The 22,583-nt window shown below is 40.4% G+C and overlaps 2 protein-coding genes across 5 annotated transcripts in view; one reads left to right on the plus strand and one right to left on the minus strand.

Annotated features, from left to right (window-relative positions):
• The first annotated feature begins 12 nt into the window (after positions 1-12).
• derl1 (derlin 1) lies at positions 13-15,438 on the plus strand. Its single transcript, XM_006635951.3, has 8 exons — positions 13-366; positions 9,223-9,334; positions 10,288-10,352; positions 10,616-10,642; positions 11,421-11,516; positions 11,708-11,760; positions 12,056-12,166; positions 13,732-15,438. The coding sequence occupies exons 1-8, from the start codon at positions 214-216 to the stop codon at positions 13,868-13,870; spliced, it is 756 nt and encodes a 251-aa protein (XP_006636014.1). The 5' UTR covers positions 13-213; the 3' UTR covers positions 13,871-15,438.
• Positions 15,439-15,809: 371 nt separating this feature from the next.
• The window catches only part of zhx2a (zinc fingers and homeoboxes 2a), a 33,597-nt gene continuing 26,823 nt past the window's right edge, over positions 15,810-22,583 (minus strand). For 2 of the 4 annotated variants that reach the window (XM_015357878.2, XM_069194908.1), the window contains one exon: positions 15,810-21,157. In XM_015357878.2, the coding sequence (XP_015213364.1) occupies positions 18,540-20,987 (2,448 nt within the window). In that variant the 5' untranslated portion in view covers positions 20,988-21,157 and the 3' untranslated portion in view covers positions 15,810-18,539. The remainder of the gene's footprint in view (positions 21,158-22,583) is intronic. The other 2 variants (XM_006636076.3, XM_015357880.2) reach the window with 2 other exon arrangements.

The raw sequence follows: 22,583 nt of genomic DNA on the forward strand, positions 1-22,583 counted from the left end.
GTCATGCTTGTATAATTAAGACACAGGAAGTGTCGCCCTTTGACAAACTACTCCTGAGCAGCCACGTCAGGGAAACTTGAAGATAGCGAAACGAAACGTTGAGTCCAAAAAGACATTACTGTGCGTCGCGGACAACGAAGAGGGTTTTGTGGGAGATATTTTGGCTTGGATTTGGACTTCATTCGGACTGTTGTATGCATAATTTTCTTGAAAATGTCAGATATCGGGGACTGGTTTAAGAGTATCCCGTTCATCACCAGATACTGGTTTGCTGGGTCAATCATAGTACCCCTAATAGGAAAACTGGGACTCATTAGTCCCGTGTACCTCGTTTTGTGGCCGGAATATTTTATTAACAAATTTCAGGTAAGACAAGATCTGACTCTGCTCAATTGAAACCCCGTTACGCGTCGGTTAATCCTAGAAATGCAAAATAAATTTATTTTTCTACATATGACATCATTATTAAACAACGTTTGACGTTTTAGTTTTCTCTTTACTGCAAAGCGTGGTGATTTTTACTGCCTTTCTGTGTCTGTTATTTATTTTCAGAGTTCAAGGAATTCATTTCAGGGAGTCATTTACTACCTTGACAGACTGGCGTTTCTCGCCGTTTGTAACCTGCCGATATGCATGTTGTTTGTTTTTTACAAGAATGCGGTCGTTATGGGCATTTTTAAATATATTATCGAAATACGGCGGAGTTAAAGAACCAAAACAATGCCGAACAGGGCTTTATTGGCGAGCTAGGCCTGACGAGTGTACGTCCCCTCGATTGACAAGCAAGCTGTCCACTCGCGTGCGCGTCAGTTCCCCGGTCTCCAATGGTGACGCAGCGGCGGTCGGACTTCCGGGAAACCGTGACGCTTTGTGATCGCAAACTAACCCCCAGACATTGAGAAGGATTTGTGTTGGGATACTATGATCCGGGCATCGTTTTTTTCTTGTTATTCATTTACATTTCAAGTGTGGAGGAGTAGGATATGAAAGAAATACTAGAATAAAACGTCTGTATTTTATTAAAGAAAAAAAATACGATTTAATAGCAATCTGCTAATGGTATACTTTCCCATTACGAGATGAGAATAATCGTAATTAGACAAGTGTAAACTGCTGTTGATGTTATAAATATAGTCCCATTATCATCAATCACAACCTTTCTTTACTTGTGATTGATAATAATAGGATTGCATTTATCATTTGTAATGATCTGGTTAGTGCAGCTTGGTGCATTAGGGTTTTCTGTTACAATATAGTCTTTGTCAAATTAGTAATACTGCTGTAGTACTAATGTAAAATACATCACGGATAATGTGCAAGTCATGGTTGCTTACTTTTCTTCCTAGTGGAAACTTAAAAAAAAACAATTAAATGAATACTTGGTAGATAGGCCTGTGTACACTCTCTGAAGTATAGTGCGTTTTGAACACTTATACAAGGTCAGTTAATTCAGGGAAACATGTGAAGGACACAGTGGTTTTCTTGTTTTAAAAGATAATGTATGAATTTTATGGAACGTGCTAACCATCAGTCTACCCAGAGTTAAACATACTGTATGTTAGTTTATAGTAAAATGAAAATTACTTTCAATTTAGCATTGGAATATCAACTGACTTTTCTACTTGATTTCTGAAAGAGTTTTAGATGAATCATTGAGTCAGCATGGAAAAAGTGCAGTTTAATTTGGAGAGAACTTACCGGGTGGAGTGGTGGCCCTGTGGGTAAGGATCTGCGCCTGTGACTGGAAGGTTGCTGGTTCAAATCCCACGGCCGGCAGAGGAATCCTACTCCGTTGGGCACCTGAGCAAGGCCCTTAACCCCAGGTGCTCCAGGGGTGCTGTATAAGTGGCTGACTCTGCGCTCTGACCCCAAGCTTCTCTCTCCTTGTCTGTTCGCCTGTTGTTCTCATGGAGAGCAAGCTGGGGTATGTGAAAAGATAAATTCCTAATACAAGAAATTGTATATGACTAATAAAGAGATCTTAACTCTTTATTACTTAACTGTAACCCTGCTTACAATTATAAGGTATGTGTCATAACATTAAATGCCCACAAGGTGGTGCTGTTAAAACAGATGCTGTATAAGCTGTGATGCAAGACATACATACCTATACTTCTTGGTGATGACTGCATGGAGCTTAGTGTATGGTCAGGAAAATATTTAAAAGATGTAAGACTTTTTGACATTGTGTAAAAGGGGTTAATTGTTTAAAATGCACTTCACGTGCGCTGTGGTTCATGTATCGCAGTTTATTCTGAAGCAGTCCATTAGGTTGACTTTGTCAGTGCCTTTGAATCTTTTGCATGTTTGAATCGGGTCCCCTCAAATCCAAGAACCTACTTGATCACTGTTCTTTGGCAGCAATATTTCTTTTGTGCTGACCCAAATGTTTTAAATGGAGTCCCCCTAACTCATATTCATTGGTTGATATTTTATGCTTTTCTTTATGTATGTTTGAGTGGGCAGCTGCAAAGGAACAAGTAAAGGTTAATTCCACACTGAACAGTAGAAAGAAGAAACCCAATATTTCAGCTGTAGTGCCTTGTTCAGGTGTGAAGAACCTAAAGGAACCTCACACCTGAAACTTTCTACTTTTCCGTGTGGAATTACACCTTACTTGTCTCTTTTACCTGTCTATGTACTACTGTACATGTATAGCTAATAATATTGTTTGCCTGTTTTATTTTTTCCATACATTGCTTGGTGGAAGAAAATGATGCCAACGTAACCTTCAATCTTCTTCGAGATTAGCATTTCACATCTTAAACTAGACACTCTGCTTTTCTGCAGTGTTTTTGATTTTTTTTTGTGTCGATTCTACCATTGCTAACTAGCTTTGATGTTATCTGTATCATTGATATTATGTTAGGAGAAGCAATGGACCTAATGTAGATCCTCGTGGTACTCCACTAACACAGAGCAATAAGAGCATTTATTTAATCTGTATCCTGTTTTCTATCCATCTACCAGCTCAGTCCAAATACTTGCATTCCTTTTGATGCCAACAGCCTTTAGGTTTAGAATGATTGATTGTTTTGTGTAACTTAATCAAAAACATTCTGAAAAACCTAATACTGAAGCCATTATCATGTTTTCATTTTATGGTCATATTAATGTCGAAAGATTACAAGTGAAAATGGTTAAATATTGAAGATGTAGTGTTTATCACAAAACTGATTTTCAGCTCCCTTTCCTCCTCCCATGTTTTGTATTGCTGTTTAGAGTAACCATAATCGTGAAGAAACTGTGAAAGTGCTGTGAAAGATGGATCTTGCAAAGACAAGTTTAGACTACAAGGCAAACTTTTCCTCCACTAAGCATGCTACATGTGATTCATGGTTTCAGTAACTAGCTACCACTGCGTGTCTTGCCTGTTTGTTTTGAGTGTGAGGCCTGCTGCGTTAGTTGTGTTGTCGAAGGGGCTGTGGTGAGTGCAGGATCTTGTTACGTCACTGCAGTAAGTCCTGTCTGGTTCCTCCTTCAGTTTTCATCCGAGACGTATTGTGATGCATCAAATAAACCCCCCAAGATTACAGATGAGGGGTATTTTGCTCTTTGTGTCTGTTGTTTATTAAGGATTTCTAAAGTCACATACTAACTTAGCAGAACCCATGACTGAAAATCTGAAAGTGAAGGTGTAGGCAGCTAGATTATTGCATTTCAATTCAACTGTAGTGTGAATTCAGCAGCGTGTACTAAAATAAATGTAGTCTTTTAAGCCGCATGGGACACCTAGGGGAAGCGAACTGTGTACACAAATTGAGAGTAATGTGTGTGCATTGCTGTAGAAACAGTCACCTTGCTTAACCTTTGGCGGTTGTGCACATTTCTGTCCCTTTTAATAAGCATGTGTTTAACGTCACTTATCAGAAGTGCTCTTTTTCTTATTTCTCGTTCAACCACATGTTCGACGTCCTTTGGCTGGAATTGTCACTCGTCGCTGAGCGTAAGCCTGAGACAGGGACAGCTCTCCGTGCTGTAACGCAGTCAAGCGAAAGATGTACTTTTTCTTCTGGCAGAACTTTGTGTTGGCGAAGCAGCAGCTCGATTATCTGGACACTTAGGGCTGTTTCAGTCTGACCTGTTTTCCTCGAATCCTTGGCCTGAATTCCAATTGAAATGCACTTTCCCAGCCAGTCTATGATCTAATGTGAAATTGATTGGAAAGGCGGAGACTCAAGGTTTTGCGTCACAGCCATGAGTCAGAGATGTGCCGGTGCTTTGCTCTGGCTGACACTTAAGCTGCGTGATTAGAGCCCAGCTCGTATGGGACCAGCTACCTTTCTGTTATTTGGGTCTGTTCTGTTGAGAAACAGGATCTGTTTCTTAGCCATTCCCTGTTTACGGTGCTTTTGCATATGCGTTCGTCAGTGCCTCTGTTCTCCAAACGGCATGCAGAGCTCTGGATTCTCCACGGGCTCGTCTACGCCGTCTGAATTTATAAAGTTTTGCTCGCGTTAAAAGTAACAGTCAGCACTCGCACTGAAAGTGTGAAAGACCTGCTTTGTTAGTTGCCTTTGCATAAAGTAAAGAGAGACTCCTCAAGTGTGGGGAATTCAGGACTTGATTTCCGTCCAAGGAGGCTCACTTGCAGACAGAGGCTGGACTAGTGCGGTTAGCTGGAGGACACGTCAGAACATACAGTAAAAAGGGCCCAGTGGCCTCTGGTTCGCTGCCTGTCTAATTCATTTGTTTGCAAAGGTTTATCTCATCCAGTCATTACTTGAAAACCAGGGGTATAGCAGTCTTACCAGGTAACTTGTTCCACACTCCCACACCGTTTCGCCTCTTGTTTGTAGTCTAAATAACCCTTCCCTTTGCGTCTTCTGTATGTGTCTCGCTACTGGGACTGAAGAATTCACAGGATTGATTGTGTAAGTGCCTTTGTTTATCAATAAGAAATTCACAATATTACCTTTGTAAGTATTTTGTTATTTTTTATTACTTGAGGCAGGTGCCTTTGTAGTCCTTTCTGTTTAAAGATGCGGTCCCCGTAGCCTGTCAGCAGGACATTCCTTCAAGCAACAGAATGGATTTGGTCACTTTAGTTATGGCTGAGTCCATAGAAGCAGCATTTTTATGATGGCCAGAATTGTGCTCTTTAATCTAACTAAAACTCTTCTTAATATCCTGAGCAATTTTATTATTTTCCTTCATTTGGGACTCGACAAAGGCATGCTGCTGCCTCATAGCTCTCGGATCCCGGGTTTGATTCTCGTCATATTTGAGCGAGCTCATATTTGGTATAAACAATCAAGGCCAAAAATCATGAGTCATATTTGTTTGTATCTGTAATGAGTGTTCATATTTTATAAATCGCTTGGAGTACATTAACAGGACAGCTCCTACAGTGTGCTTTGAGATTTTGATAGTGCTAGGGGGAGATTTGTGACCACTCCTCCAGAATAAGTTTCCCTTGCTTCCTCATAGCCTGGTTTTGACCCTTTGTCGATTTGCAAGTGAAAGATACTTCCACCATATACTAACCCAGAGGTCTGTACACTTGTCCAGCCCATTTTTCTAGGTTTGTATTTGTAATTACTCTTCAGAATATTTGGAAATTTAATTTGTTTTTCACATGGAAGTTGTGTATTGCAATATATAAATAAAGGTAAATTAAAATCTGAATTAAAATACAGCCTTGTTTTCTGTGTTAGGCCACATAATGTGGTACTTTGGAAAGGTGTGTAGAAGTTTTATATAGGCACTATATAGTAGGGAGAATCTTCATGCTGAAATGTACACTTTAAACCAGAGCTGAGCTTCTTGGCCGAGGGAAACAGGTATTTGATAAAAATATCCTGTACACTTTGAAGTTCAGGATTCCCACTATTTTAGAAAGTGCTCCATCTGTTTTTATACTGAACATAATCCCGATGAGCGTGTTCAGAAAGCTCATTTTTTGTTTCATCTGACCCTAAGACCCTATGTTTCCCTTTATGACTCAGATGCCAGTACTCTAGTGGTGCTGTTAGAGTCTAATAGTGCTGTTAGCTGGAGGATACATGAGCACATAAGGGCCCAGTAGCCAGTAGTTGGCCAAGTTGGAGTTGCAAAGAAAACGCTTCTTCAGTGGAACCTGGCCATGAATACCACATGCATGCAGGTGATGTCGAATGGAAGTTTTTGACACTGCATCCTGACAATGCCCGTTTGTTTTGATCCCCAGTTATTGCTTTTGGGCTTAGGGTTGCCTTCCCAACAATATTCTGTCCTGCCATATTTCTTGCTCCTGTTTCCTCGGGGGTCTCAGTATATTTGGAGGTCACTGTGCCTTGTGATGTACTGGTGCCCTATAAAGAGATGTGGTCCTTTCTCCTGCTCTGTGCTCCCAGGGTACTTACGCTTACCAGATAAGAGCAGCTGTCTAATGACGGATGGCTGCATATTTCTAGATTGAAATTTTTTGTTTTGAACTTGATATCATAACGTTTCTACTTGCTTCCCCGTGTTCTGTAGAGATTTAGATGTCAATACTGACACCTAGCCCTTTTTCTCTTGTGTTTGATCGCCTGTACATTTTTTTAAAGGTTCTGTATGGAGGTTTGAAATCGCACCGTTCTGCTGCGCAGACAGCCTCTTTGCAAACTGTCATCCGAGTTGACACGGATGGGATGGAACAAAAACGGCTGAAAGCGTTTTCTGTTCTCGGGCGACATACCTGTTAGAGCAGCTCTGTGAATACGATTAGGAAAGACAGGGAAAACAAGCGTTAAAGCTGAGCTTCACAAGTTTACGGGAAAAAAAAAAGATTTGTGGTTTATGATGATGTAGCAATATTAAATGACTTAGTCCTGTTTTAAGAAAGTACCACGATTGTATGTGGTTCAGTTCAACCCCATGAACAACATCTGGGCGATAAATCTGTTTTCAGGCACTGGTCCTGGCATGCTTGCAGACTAGTTTGTTTTTGAGGCCAGGAGGTTTGCACTGAGAGACAACCTGCTAATTTCTGATTTTTCTCTTCCTGGCCAAAGCAGTATACAGTGGCCTAGTTTTCAGGAATGCGCACAGTTGAGGGAACAGTATGCAGTTTTTCTTTCCTTTCTATTAGTTTGTGTTTGTTACATGGACAGCACACAGTGGTGATATTCATGTACTATGTGTGTTGTAAAGTACAGAAGACCTGTTAACGTTACATGTGTGCAGCAGGCTGTAAGCAGATTGTGTTTTTGGAAGGCTTTTTTTGTATTATGATTTGATTGCCACTGAATCTCCCAGAGAATTATTGTGCTTGTAGGCCTGCCAATGTACATAGGAGATGTTCTAAACAAGAGGGGAGACAATTTGGCCCATCGAGATCATTAGGTTTCCCCTCAGCCTCAGCCGTGTGGGCTGGGTAGTTTGTTCCATGATCCCATGCAATTTCACTGCTTTTCGCTTATTACAGACGAAGGTATAAATTGTATGGTTGCAACCTTTTCTTGTATTTAAAAATATAGATAAAAAGTAGGCAGATGGGATATTTTTAAAGAAATAACAAATGAACCCTTTTTACACAGGCTGTTTTGTTAACAAAGAGACTCTCACTGGTGTAGTACTTCGGAAAACAAAACTTTTTTTGTAATTTGCATAAGTTCATCATTGCAAGAATGCTGTGTTAACCTGAATATGCAGTGATAAGTAGCTGTATTAGTGCCTGACATCATTTTAAATGAGCCAAGTGGACCTCTGGTGGGTTGCTTGGGCTAAACAACTGAATATCTTTTGCCCTTTCCTCAGATATTTAAATAAACCGTTTTTAGCACACCACATCCTATATGAAAGTTGCAGATGGCTTATATCAGTACTGATTTGAGAATCCCGTTTTTCATCTGCCAACTTGCATTTCAGTGTTTGCATTTACTCTTTTGTTTTTCTCCATAACCTCAAGCAGGAATTTGAAAAGGTCATGCAGATCATCTCTAGAAATGCTGAACTGTTATAGAACAGCGCAGACATGATCACACGCCTGTTGGATATGCTGCCACCACAGTGTTAATGCTTAGCAGGCACAGAGATCGGGGACTGACTGTGAGTTTCCATTTAGCTGCATATATAAAAAAAAAATAGAGCCTCTTGTTTACTGACCCAGTAATCCATGCCAGGGAATTACTAAGCAAGTGTGGATGACAGAACAGCCAAATGCGTCCGTTTTATTGCGCTTGTCTGGGCTGCACCAGAACCGGTACACTAAGGACCCGTGGACAGAGTAATATAACCTGTTTCCATCCATCCGTTTTCCAACTACTTTATCCAGGTCAGGGTCACCTGGGATCTGGTGCCTATCCTGGCAAGCAGTGGGCGTGGGCTGGGATAATCCTTGGAAGGGATTCCAGTCCATCGCAGGCAGACAAACACACACTCACACCAGAGACGGTTTTTCCCGAAGGTCAATTAACCTTCCAGTACGTGTTTGGATTGTGGGTGGAAACCGGAGCACCTGGAGGAAACCCATGAGGACATGAGCAGAACATACAAACTCCACACAGACAGCACCCCAGGAATTAAACCTGATGCTGCTAACCACTGCGCCACCATTCCACCCAACCTTTTTCCAACATGAATTTGTCTGCAGAACCCCATTGAGCTGGTGTGGCACTCATTAAGGAATACTGATCATTGCTGACTTTTTAGGGCCTCAGCTGAGGTTGCTAAGCTGACGTTTTAAGGCCCTAGCTAGTCACAAATTCTCCCAGTATTAGTGACTGGCCTTACAACCTAGGTTAGTTGATGTTAGGCAAAACAATTTAGTCTTGCCTGTTAGTTTCGAGGAAAGATGTACATCCTCTGTGCCATTTATATGTGTGTGTTGTTAATTGTGCTTGAAGCAAGAATCCTTTTACCAATTAACCGCCACCCGTTAAAGGCAAACAAGATGGGAGTTGAGACCTGTCATTTGTAGCCTTCAAGTAATTTTTGCAGTGTGTTGGCTTACACTTTTAATATTGGTTCGGTGACAAAGTAGTGCATATTTAAAATTGTATTTTGAGATCTTGCCTAGATGTGCGACAAGTGTTTAGATGCAAGATGCAGTTATGAATACAGTTCAGCCCTGTTCCAGACTATGCAAGAGACTTTTGTTTCAGTAGGTACAATCTTTAAAGTAAGCTCAAGGTACAGTGCTTTACTTGAGTGGATTCCAATGGGAGATTTTTACACAGTATTGAGAGTGTGAGTGAGAGACTTTAGAAGAGTCCACATCCATCCAACAACCACTCTTGTTTCCATTTTTTACTACAGATATGGAGACCCATAACCTCAACATTGTACTTCCCCGTCGGCCCTGGCACCGGATTCCTATACTTGGTCAACTTGTATTTCCTTTACCAGTACTCAACAAGGCTTGAAACAGGTAGGTAGCAGTCCAATACTGATGATTTTTATGGATGATCTAGCAGGTACTGGTGTTTAGGACCGAACAATGTAAGCGTTCGACAAGGGAAGCTGCCATCAAACTCGGGAGAAAATATGCTCTTTTGTCTGTCATTTGTTTTATCATCTGCATCATGTTTCTGAAAAAAACACTTTAAACCCAAGAGCTGCATGCAAGTAGTTTCAGGTGTTTTGGATACGTTTGATGCTTATAACCATATCATATCATGCCAGCAGCCATATCACCCTGCAACTCACAGCTGCCAGCCCACTGAAGCTCAGCAGGTGTGAGCCTGGTCAGTACCTGGATGGGAGACCTCCTGGGAAAAACTATGGTTGCTGCTGGAAGAAGTGTTAGTATGGCCACCAGGGGGTGCTCACCCTGTGGTCTGTGATGGTCCTGCTGCCCCAGTATAGTGACTGGGACACTACTGTCAAAAAGGTGCTGTCCTGTCCTATCTGTGGTCATAAAAAAATCTCGAAAAGAGGAGGGGTGTTACCTTCCCTTCCTGGCCAAATGTTCCATTGTCCTTTACCAATCATGGCCTCCTTTACCAACTGGCTTCATCACTCTGTTCTCCTCCCCACTGAGAGCTGTGGTGAGCATTCTGGCGCACTGTGGCTGCCACCACATCATCCAGGAGGGGTTGCACACTGGTGGTGGAGGGGAGTCTCCATTACCTGTAAAGCGCTTTGAGCGGAGTGTCTAGAATAACACTATATAAGTGTAAGCAATTATTATTATTATAACGTTTCCTTGGCAAAGGGTTGTGATGGTCATGAGATTGTCAGTGTCCACAGCTCTGGCTTGAGTCCCCATGAAAGCCTGAGTTCTGAACTGGTTATACGTGATCAAAGCAGGAGGCAGATTTCTAAAACTGACTCAATTGCAGCACCTCTGTTTAATAGTATTTACCATGCTTCCTTTTACAGGTGCCTTTGATGGGAAGCCAGCAGACTATGTATTTATGCTGCTTTTCAATTGGATTTGCATTGTTGTATCCTTTGGACCGTCCATTGTTGTATTTTCTAAAGTAGTAAACAGTATGTACAAGGCTCTGGTATCTGTATTCTTATTTGTAATATTCTTTCACTCTTGTCTGAATTGATCTGTAGTTTCCACATCCCAGAAAACCAAAATGTTTAAGTACTTTCTCTCAGGGTCATTTCATCCTTTTAGCTGTGGTTTTGTCTATTTCAAAGATTTTTAAATTAGCCTGAATTCCTTTTAGCCCTTTTTCCCTTAACCTTATGCACACAGATAACAGGATTAATCATGGACATGCAGGTAAGTCTTTCCTCTCCTGACACATTCAGCTTCCGGCTCTTTTGATTCTTTGATGGCTTTTTAAAATGACACTTCCCATCTGCAAGTGCAACTATATAAAAACAACACTTTTTCGTTGCAAAAAATACCATAAGGGAAACTGACTGCTGTAAAGTACAAAGTGAGTCTGTGAAGCAGCAAGAATGACCCTTGGGTGTGCTGAAAAAAATGTGGACATGTAACAGATCATAGTATTGCAGAACTCCATGGTTATGTTTTTTTTCATATAGACCTAATTTTTACAGAAAACGGGTGAATTTTTTTACTGTCTCCCTCCCCAGTGGTGTCTCTAGAGATGTAAGATCTGAGGACTAGAATACATTGACTAAGGGTTTAGTGATCTTTATTACCTCATTACATTGATGTAGTGCTCTAGATGAAGTATCTCTTATAGCCTGTGTATGCAATGGAGAGTGTATGGAAGACCATTTTCAACTAGTCAAGGGAGCAGACGTTTTTAGAGATCAGAAGAACTGGTATTTTACAGTTTTTAGGAGTTTAGTAAAGCCTCTTATTTTGACTCTCAAATCAATCTCTAAAAAAAGCACCCAGGTGTTTTTCCTGACTGGCAGTTTTGAAGAATGTGTACGTATAAACAACAAGTTAGGCTGGCCTCTTCATACACCTTCCTGTTTTGGACTTGGGTGGAACAGAAACTTGAGAAAATCAGACCTATTGTTCTTCTGATGGTAAATAGAATGTATTATTTGTTTTGTAACAGATCAATTTTGTTTTACAGCTCTTGATGATTCCGCTGATAATGTCAGTGCTGTATGTGTGGGCTCAGCTGAACAGGGACATGATTGTGTCCTTCTGGTTTGGGACTAGATTTAAGGTACAGTACACTGAGCACAGGCTCTGGCATGCCCTAAGAAAGCATAAAGGCAAAAACAATACAAATACAGTAAAAATGTGAATGTGGTTATTTCCTTTACATTTCATCTGTAAGATTACATAATATTTAGAGCACTAAAGAAACATTCAGAGTGTGTGCTTCATTAATTTCTTTCAACTGATCTGTTTCAGGCTTGCTATCTTCCTTGGGTGATCCTGGGATTCAATTATATCATTGGAGGATCGTAAGTGTTTCATATTTTATCACAGATGTGCAGTATAGAAAGCGGAAATGTCTGCTGTTCTTTATGTGTTGGGCTTTTGTAATATTTTTAATGCCCTTTAATTAATTTTTTAAATTGTATGTATTGTTTCCTAAAGACGTGTTCCTCATAAGCAAACAAGTAGTAATAATGATCAATAAAATGTGAGTGTGTGTGAATGGCCCATGCTAAAGAATGTAAAGTAAAAAAAACAAATTAAAGTCATATCAACTTCATGGTGGCATATTCTTTTCTCATTGTCCTTTCCTGCATACAGCATTGTCAATGAACTTATTGGAAACCTTGTTGGGCACTTGTACTTCTTCCTGATGTTCAAGTATCCTATGGACTTAGGAGGGCGGGCATTTCTTTCAACACCACAGTTCCTGTAAGTTTGCAAATGTCAGTTTTTTACTTGACTGTTAATCGTTGCTGTTATGGGTAATAAATGCAGTGTTTTCCTTATAGCCTAACTTTCTAGGTAAATACTGTACCAGGTGTATTTGCATCATATACTTATTTGCTTCACAACACCATTATTGGGATTTCAAGAACTATAGGGAGTAAGTATATATAAATATAAATTTATATTATTATGTTTATTGGCACACTTTAAAGCAAAGCATAAAGCATAAATACAGTCAACAAGAGTTGAATTCTTTGATTTTTAGTGAGCAGAAGTTGAGTTAAGTGTATGGAAGCTTTTCTAAACCATAATAACAATACTGAGCATAAGGAAGTTGCAGTCTATTCTGCATGTATGTTTTTTTTCAATGACCATGATGCATTTGAGTGACTGTGGCATAAGTGCTTCGTCATGTCCTTAGAGGGAGAATTAACTGGGCACGATTGAGGTTATGTAAGGCATTGAATGTCCAGCCTTGTACAAGTGCCCCTTGTATTTTCAAAAAAAAAGTGCAAATTAGCAAATGAGTTGCAGGCATAGTTGATTTCTTTTTACTCATTATATTCCAAAATATTTGCCAAAAATACTTGAGACCAACAGGGAAACGTAAGCGCTGCTCCGATGTGTTCAGTATGCCTTGTATAATAAGCAGGTGCATTGTGTACATGCTGGTGTAATTTAAAGTTTTGTGTAAACCAGCTAAAGAATTCCATTAATACATACTATTACTTCTAAAATGTAGCAACAATCTTTTTCTCAATTTTTCTCTACTAATTAGAAACTGTGTAATAGATAAACATTCCAGGTTTTTTTAAGTCCTCAAAAACAATGTAATATACAATAGAAAAATTGAAAATATAATTGTGTGTTCTCCTTTAAGGTATAATTGTCAAAATCCTGTTTTAGAGCACTGTTTTATCAATATAAAGCCATCAGTGATTGAATCTGTTAAACAGTATTACATTTTTTTTTTACCATCAGCATGGAAAGAAAAGCTCATATTTCTTCATGCCATCATCAAAAGGAAGCATGTAAAGCCTGAATGGCAGTAGACCCAGATCAAAACCCCGGGCAACGCCAAATCTTAGACCTCTGTTCAGGGTTAAATTGATCTGAAGAGAGACAAACTGGCCGTTTGGTTGATCATATCTGAGATGCCAGTGAGCCTGTATTAGCCTTTGAATATGTCACAGGGTTCCACGGTGGCGCAGAGGTTTCACTGCTCCCAGCATTGGGGTTCAGTTCTGGACCTGCGGTGCTGTCTGAGTGGAGTCTCTATGTTCCGTCTTGCTCTCGTGCTAGTGTGGTGTTTCCTCCCACAGTGCAGAGACATACTGGTAGGGTCACTGGCTTCTGATCAAGCTGGTGCTGGTGCCTGTGTGTGCTCTGCGTTGGACTGTCGTCCCATCCAGGGCGTATCCTGCCTTGTTCCAGGTTGCTTGTCTAGAATAGACTCCGGTTCCCCCATGTCCCTGAATTGGATTAAGTGGTTCGAAAATGGATGGATGAATACAAAACCTCTATTTTTTTTTCCCATTTGACTTTAGGTATAGATTCTTCCCCAGCAGAAGAGGTGGTGTCTCTGGGTTTGGCGTCCCCCCAGCTAGCAGGAGACCTGCAGCCGATGAGCAGGATGGACGCGGCCGACACAACTGGGGCCAGGGCTTCAGACTAGGAGAGGACTGAGGGGGGTCTTCCTTCACCTTTTGAAGAAAGACTTTCATTATTGTGCAAATCGAAATAATGGTTCACAAAAGGCAGTGGATTATGCCCTGTCAAAAGAAGAAATTTGTCCGGCAGTGAGATCTAAGCTGCAGACCAGCATGATTTTTTGTTTCTATTGCTTTTTTTATGATGCCGTAGTGCATTACATAGTGTACCTGATAGGTCACCTTATGTGCACAAATTCACAACAACTTTTGCAAGGCTTTATTAAACATGGGTTTTGAAGAGATGTGTACTATAATTTGAGCATAGAAGAAACCATCGGATTTCTTTGCATGTTCCTGTCTGGAAAAAAACACGACGAGAATTCTTTTCAGATTTTAAAAGTTTGTTTAGTGTTCATTAATATTTCTCATATACTACTACATAATACATACAATACTAAAAAAATATTTCATGTGAGTATCCTGTTGTTACTTAGGTTTGATGATGGTCATTAATCTAACCTCTATAGTTACCTTAATTGGATGGGATGTACAAATTAAAGCAGAAAATCTTAATTGGAGAAATCGGTATACTTTTAATAGCAATTGATTCAAGACTACTTTGCTGTTTTCCAAATGGACACCAGGCATCTTGTTTTGCTAGCTGTACTTATTGATCTTCCATCATAACAAACACACAGCAGCTTTTTAAAATTCTTCACAAACAGCAAGCTAATTTTTGGAGGTGAAAACTTGAGTTAAGTGCTACATGGGTGCACTTTTACATTAGGTACAGTTGGCTCCAGAAGAGCTGCCGACAGTTTGAAGCAATTCATCTACATACAGTACCATTAAGATCAAGCTGTTTAAACGTTTCGACATTTCCCTAAAGAACTGGGATGAAACATAGCTCTTGAATTGTTGTGCCATAATCAGGTGTTAACTGTTTGTGGTCTTAGCTGTGTACTAAGGTTGGTTTACAGAGAATGTTAGGTCAGGAAATTGAGTCATTTTATATATTTTGAGATTAAAAGCAGGGTTTAAATGTTAACTACTGAGATTATATAGAAGCCTTTTTATTTTCAGTTAAAGCGCTCATAGTAAATTAGCTTGGTTTTCTTTAATGCATTCACACAAGGTGAAGTTTCTCAGTAGAATGCTTATTTGCAACTACGTCCAGTATATGTAAATTGTTCCATACAATCCAGAATTGGAGAAAACAAACTTAATTAGCTCACTTCTATATTGGTACTGTATTGCTATAAAAACCTAATTGTAAAGTTATCGTTACTTAAATTGCAGTAATCGTTTTATATACACAAGTGAATGCAATGGTTAATATGTAAAACGAATGTTACAATATATTACTGCTTATGATTTCTTGAACTTTTAGGTTTTTTAAATGCAGCTGCTTATTTCAAGACTTTTTATCTGTGGTTTTCGTCCTTTCCCGATAACATTATTTATAACCCGATTATCAATGACGTAGGTGTTAATACCCTAAACAGCAAATTGTCCCTCTGTACACTGTTTTGTACAATGGGATCCTTTCTGTAGTAATAGAACTAAAGGAAATGTTCAATTAAAACCAAAACTTGTTGTGGGTGCGAGTTCCAGATGTATTCATCCTTGATAAATGTTTACTTTGTCTAATAGTAAATCTGCATTTTCGTTCACATTTAGTTTTACTGATGAAACAGGCTTGTTTTTAAACATTTCCAAATATTTAAGCCCCTTTATGTGGTAGTATTATTTAGGACTAGTTTATATGTTCTGTTTTTAAAATATTTATTCAGATTTTGCCTTTTTTAATTATATGATCTCACTTAAACAGGTAGCACATTCTCTTATAAAGTGCAGTTGCACATCTCTTTCAGTATTTGTAATATGAAACTAAAAACCATTTAAAAATTCAAATGCAAACGTGCAAGTAAAACATTATACCGCTTCATTAGGAAAACACTCTCCAACACTCGTTCAGTTTAAATAGGTTGTTTTTATTGGGTTACAGCAGATGGCAAATGGATAAAAAAACATTAAGCATGACCTCCATAGTAGCACAGTATTGTGATATAACGTTCTCCGAATATGACACTATTGCAGAAGCTCAACACAAAGTCTAAAGGAAGGGTTATTTCTGCTGTTGAGAATGAACTATAAGATCATCCTAGAAAGCTAACACTTAATATCTGACAGACCAGTACTGATGTGTCCATTACATTGAGAAAAACAACTGAAATTGGATATGTAGTATTTCTCTTAATTCATTATATACCTAGTTTTCATTTTACAGTTTCCCATGAAATAGTGACTTTACTGCTTTAGCAGGACCCATGTTGCTTTTGAAGCACAAGTCATTCCTCTTAAGAGAATCGTTGACTTAAGAAATGCACAGATTGTCCAGCCATTAGTAGATGGATTTCTATTTTCTTCTTGACAAAATCGAAACAATTTTTTAAAATTTAAAGAGTGAAAATATTGTCAACAAATATAGTGGTTCAAGGTGTCTATAAAATGGAGAATATACCACTGCAGGTTCATCCAGAAATTACAGCGACCACATGTACCAATTATAAATGTAACAAAGCTCCCCAAAATTGTAGAAATCTGTTGCAGTACGGAAAAAAATATTTTTAAGGATCCTTTTTTAAAGTTTTATAATGCAGCAGAACAACTTTGGCACTCTCAAGTCAGCCCCAGTGCTGTTGGCGCATTTCAGTTTATTGTGCCTCTGACTTTGTGGTTCAGATAAATTCATTGGTTCCAAATATGAAAATATATATCATCTGTTCTCTTCCCATAGGAGATCTTCTGTACATCTGGCGGCATTCAAATCTTCACTCACCTGAAAGTAAAAAAAAATCCTCAATGGGCTGTGAAAATTCTGCCATACACAGGATTATAATACACGACTGATAGTCCCATCAGAGACGTGTATGTCTCATTTGATTCTACAAGCTTGTACTTGGGGTTGCTTATGATGCCCATGTAGCCAAGGCTGTCCCTCAGATTCTGCAGTCACGTACTTAAGGAGTGAAAGTGAGCATCTTCCTTGTATTACTGTTGTCTTTGAACAGTCTTCTCTTTAAAGTACACTGCTGCGTTCAATGAGACCGTTGTTTCCTAGTGCCACCCAACACTTCCAAGCACGAACTAGGAAAGCTTTAGAACGGGGGAGGGGATGTTGCTTGATAAATGGGCTTACTGCTTTTTTCTTTGAGGGGGATGAAATCTTCAAGCTGCATTAATGCTTTTACTTAACAACTGGTCCCATCAAGAACAGTTCCAAAATGTTTCACAAAAAAACGACACAATATTGAGATCCTGTACAAAATAGAATGACTGAGTCATGGTTCATGGATGATAAATTCAATTTTGGGACTATAAAAATGTTACTTTAGGTAAAAATATCCAAAGTCACTACTAATTAAGATCAATGAAACTTCCCCTAAGATTACAGAAACCAGCAAGTGCCATTAATATGCTGGAACAAAGTCTCTAAAACTGTAAGAACATAAGAAGCACAACAATAGAAGGCAATTCAGTCCTTCTAGCTCCAAAAGGCAATTGATCTAAGGATTTCATCCAGCCCGGGAGCTTGGGTCACACTCCCACAACTTTTTACATACCCCCTGTCCATGGTTTTAAATGCACGTCCGTGCAGTTTCTTCTCGTATCTCCTGGTTTTTGTATCCCTGTTGACTCTAAAGAATAAACTTTGGCTTTACAGAAAACAATATACATTTTAAGTGCTGTTAGTATACAGGAACACAATCGCCCTCTCAAGTTGTACAGCTTTCCTAATGAAAAGAAGACATACTGGGTATTTAGCATACTTGGTAATATTTCTGTCCAGTGATGGTAAAATATTAGTAATCTGAGTGAAGAAGTAAAAAAACACTTATGCTCATCCTCAGTCCCACTTGTTTCCAAACTTCTGACAGTTTCTGTAGATGCCTTTGACCTAGGAAGGCTGCCCTGCTATTTAATCCTGAAAATTACACTTTGAATTATCTAGTCCATTTTGGAAGTTTTTAATGACACATTCACATAAAATTACTCTCTAAATGGTGAATGGTGATTTCATATGCCTGATTGACAAAATCTGGTATTAGGTTCTTCCTCATAAAGGGTACATCCTTTTATATTGAATGGTTTATCTAAATGCCTTAAGATAAAAACATATCTGTCAGAGTAATATCAGAATGAATTTCCTTTTTGGAATTATAGGATTTACAAATTAAGTTTTATAAACGATGTACTGCAATATCTATTTTAATAGTCATCGATTTGTCATAAATTGTGGCTCTATAGAATGTTAATTAGTCAATAATGATGAGTCTAAGAGAAGGTTGGAGTTGGGCTTAACATGAACACATTTGTTTATGTACTGTATACCTTATTAACAATGTAGATCCCCAGTTGATAGTAAATTGATAACAGAAATGAAGATAATAGCATGTCTATCAAATCCTTATTTATACATCGGATTCTAAAGTGCTGCCTATGTTTGTTAGTTTATTTGTATGAAATCCACTACATTTTCATTTTACAAGTGAAATCCACAACATTTTCTAGCCGGGATGTTGGACCTGAAACCTTAAACATTCTCAATAATGAGAATATGCCTTAAGGACCATTGTTTATAAAAACCCAGGTGTCTGTCAGTGCTTTGTAACAGATGCCTTGGTTACCTTCCATACATTTCAGGTTGTTGCCCCTTCAGAGTCATCCTCCACCATTTCATAGGCAGCTTCTGTGGAGTCTGAAATAACGTCCTCTTCCTCATTCAGATCCACCTCATCATCATCCACCCCTGCTGCCATCTCCATCCACTTCCCATGATCCTCTCTTTCCCGGTTATCCTGGCTACCACTCTTGTTGGCTTCAAATGTTTTTGGTTCCTGCTTGTTTGCAAACCAGTCTTGGACTTCTTTGTGGCTCAGTTTGGACTGCTCTGCCAACTTCTCGATGTCCTCCTCTCTCAGCGTTCTGAATTCCTGGTAGTACTGTTGGAGGGTGCTCTGAGCGTGGTCAGCCCTTGACGGTGGGTTTTGATTTTGCCCATTCTGCCCTTCGCCATTCAGCTTCTGGAACTGCTCCATCCATTGCAGGCTTCCACTCTTCAGAGCTGATCGGTTGTCCTTAAACCAGCGGACAATTTCTGTGCGAGCCAGTCCCGTCTGGAGCTCTAACTGATTGTACTCCTCAGGAGATGGCCACTGTGTTCGTGCAAATACGTCTTTCAGAAGATTCAGAGATTTCTTGTCCAAAGGCATGGGGCTTTGTGTGGGGGCTACAGTGGACAAGGGAGATCCCCCGGCCCATGCCTCGGGCTGATGCACACCATTGAGTTCACCCTGCTGCTGCTTTGGCTCCTCAACCTCCCCCGAACCCATGGAGTTCAAAAGGGCTTGTTCCAAGTTGTCCCGTAAAGTGCGACGCTCTACAAACCAGCTGTCAATTTCCTTCCTGGAGAGGCTTGTGTCCATCATGAGGTGGTCAATCTCACCCTGTGTTGGGAAACTAGTTTTTCGGAAGCTGTCCTCCAGAATCTTGAGTTGGTCAGAGGTTTTCCCTTTGAAACGCTGTTGTACTATGTCCACAAGAGAGCTCTGTGGCTGACTGGAATCGTGAGCCATTACCAGCGACTCACTGTTCCCATAGGGCAGGCCCTTTTGATTGCGATACCGATGGTCACTGAACCACTTTTTGATCTCGCTCCGGGAGAGGCTCGTGGCTTCAATGAGCCGGTAGACCTCTTTGTCTTCTGGAAACTGGCTTTTAAGGAAGCTGGACTTCAGCTCCGCAATCTGCTCTTTCGATTTCTTACGATCAAAAGAAAGGCTTGGGATGGGAGAGACTGCCCTTGGGGGGGTTTGAATGGTTTGGATGACATTGGGTCGCTTCACTTCGGGGGCTACCACTGGTGCAGCCAAGGGTCGCTTAGGAGCATGGATGTGGTTGGCTACTGTCAGTGCAATGGGAGCACATGTCATTGTTGACCCATTGGCAACTTGGGTCAACACCAAACTAGTCTGCCCAAGTAGCTGGCAGGGAACTGTTTGTATAAGGGGCTGTGTGACTTTGGTTGGCTGGGTCAAATGGGCAGGAAAAACTGTAAATGTCTGTGATATTGGCTGGATGGTACCGTTGAACATTTTTTTCCGAGCCTCTTCCACCTCTTCCGGGGACCAGCTGATACCTTGTTTTAGCCGCTGCGTGGTGAACCAGACTTTAATTTGTTCTTCAGGGTGTTTTGAGGCTGCAGTCAGCCAGGACAACTCTGCTTGTGTGGGATACGGAAATTTGTTAAATGACGTTATGAGGGTCATGTTGGCGTCCAGTGACGGATTGTATTTGGTGGTGTTTAGTGGGACGGCTATTTTTGGTACCAGGTTGAAGTTGGGAGGTCGCTGCAAAGATGGCATGACATGCGACAGCCCTTCTTTTATGGTGGACTCTGGAATAATCACCGTCCCGTTTACGTTTACAGCAGTGATGGGTTCTTTGGCCAGCTCAGCGGTTAGCCTGTCAGTCAGGTTTTCCAACTCGTCCCCTTTTCGGAATAACCGTTTGCTGTCCATTTTTGGCTTTCCAGCCTTTACTGTGGATTTGTTCATGGGAAATGTAGCCGGGTCCTCTGTGCCACGTGGGGCAGCGGAATCGTAGTTGACTTCAATTGTCTGCTCAAGGATAGTCTGGTTATTTTGTTTGATCCGTTTGAACTTGAAGTTGATCTCCCCAGGATGACACTTTTCATTATGTTCCGATAACGTGTCGAATTTTTTTGTGTTGAAGTTGCACTCTGCACACACGTACAGCGGGTTGAGAATGACGTTGGGGTGGTTGGAGTCGACGTGTTCTTTGAACTCATTTAAGTTTTGGGTGGAATAAGGGCAGTATTTGCATTCGTAGCCTCCTTGTGACTTGCACTGCTGCCGAGTGTCTGCTCCCAATGTCTCCTGCTCCATCTCCCTCTCTGCATTTACAGGTTCCTTTCCTAAAGTCCAGTTGTCATTACCCAGTTTTTGTGGAGACCCATTTTCTACTGTCCCGTTTCTCGTCTCCTCCATCTCATCGGGCTCATCCTGTTCCAACATCTCGCTTGCTCGGATCATGCAAGGAATAGTCGACTTCCTCCGGCTAGCCATGGCTGGGAGTGGAGAGCTGAAGCTGCTGTGGAAAGTGAGGCGAGGCTCTCTGTGTTAGAAAAGGGGGCCCTTTTCAAGCCCCCTCTCTCTTAGTTTTTGAGCGTCCCTGCTGACTGTAAACGTCAGCTCCAACGGGAGACTTCATGAGACCTCATCACAGACGGCCTGACCTAGAGAGAGAGAGGAGCAACAAGAACTCATTATTCAACTGCGGGAACAACTAGTTTGAATTTTTAAACTTCAATTTTTGGAGAAAAACAAAACTGCCATGGCTACAGTGTTACAGGCGTACACTTCAGACCCCAGACAAAGTGGACAAATCACTGTGAATCAATATGAGCAACGCATTCATTCCTAAGTGATACAACATTGTTTTCTGTAATTTCTTTAACTTAAAGGTATTCAACATTCCACAATATCACAAATGTATAAATACAACTGCATTCTACAGTAAACTATGAACAAACCTGACTAAAGTTGACTTTCTGTGATCTTTGTAGCATCAGCTGCATAGGATTCTTAGATCGTATAGCTACCTGTATAAAAATGTCATGTTCTAATCACGGTCTGTGATCAAATTGTTACGATGGGGCAATTCATCTGGATACAAACCATGACGGTTGCCCTAACAACTCTGTGAGATGCAAAAATTACAGACTTGTAGGTGTGTTAGTGTCTTTTAAATAAAACAGTAAATTATATTTTTACTCCAGGCTGTGGATATTTCAGAGCTAGATAAAAAAGCCACAGGTCATGACTGGCACTGAGCAAGATGCCTCAACATTGTACATCCCAGAGACCCTTCAGAAGTCAGCTACTGTAGGTCAGTAAGATGCTAGCTAACATCTCTTCATATTCTTACTGTGCAAATGAAACCACAATTTTTTTTGCATGATTATAAAGTTTTTGACAGTTTTATCACTTAATTTTATAACATTCAATCTGGACTGTAGGAACAGGATTAAAATAATCAGATTCTGTCTCAAAGTTTTCTTTTCCGAGTCCCCTTTTTCATTGCAAGTTGCTCTTATATACGGTATCAAAACAAATGAACAACTTCTAACTGCAACACTTTAAAGAATATCTTGAAAATTCCTATTTGCAGAAGCGGCAGTCAAATGCTATTGAATATGTAAATGCATTTAACCCATCTGCTGATTAGCAGTGGTCATCAAAAGAGTTGATCGACAGAGTGTCTACTGGGAAAGTCAGAGGCTTATAGCATGCTTGGACAATGTTGGATCAGGGTGCAGATGGGTTCCATTCTTCTCGGAGAGTGTGGACAAGCATGTTTCTGTTCACTGGACTCTGTGCATAGCTCCCAAAGCCTACAAAGCCCATCCCAGCTGTGTGTTCGATGGAGCTCAGGTCTGGCAAGTAGTGCATAACAAGCACTTTCTCACAAGCATGACGTTACAGGACCAGCATGAGGATGTGGGTTGTCCTGCTGGATGTCCTGCTGGCTGGACGCTGTCATGACAGGATCAGCCTGCAGGAAGGGCAGCAAGTGAGTCCCAGGACTTATCTACTTGAAGTACTTCAATGTTGTACCGTGCAGTCAAGTTGCAATTCATTTCTGCAGGTGGAGTTCTGTAA

This window comes from Lepisosteus oculatus, chromosome 10 (genome assembly GCF_040954835.1).
Source record: "Lepisosteus oculatus isolate fLepOcu1 chromosome 10, fLepOcu1.hap2, whole genome shotgun sequence".
Classification (NCBI taxonomy): domain Eukaryota; kingdom Metazoa; phylum Chordata; class Actinopteri; order Semionotiformes; family Lepisosteidae; genus Lepisosteus; species Lepisosteus oculatus.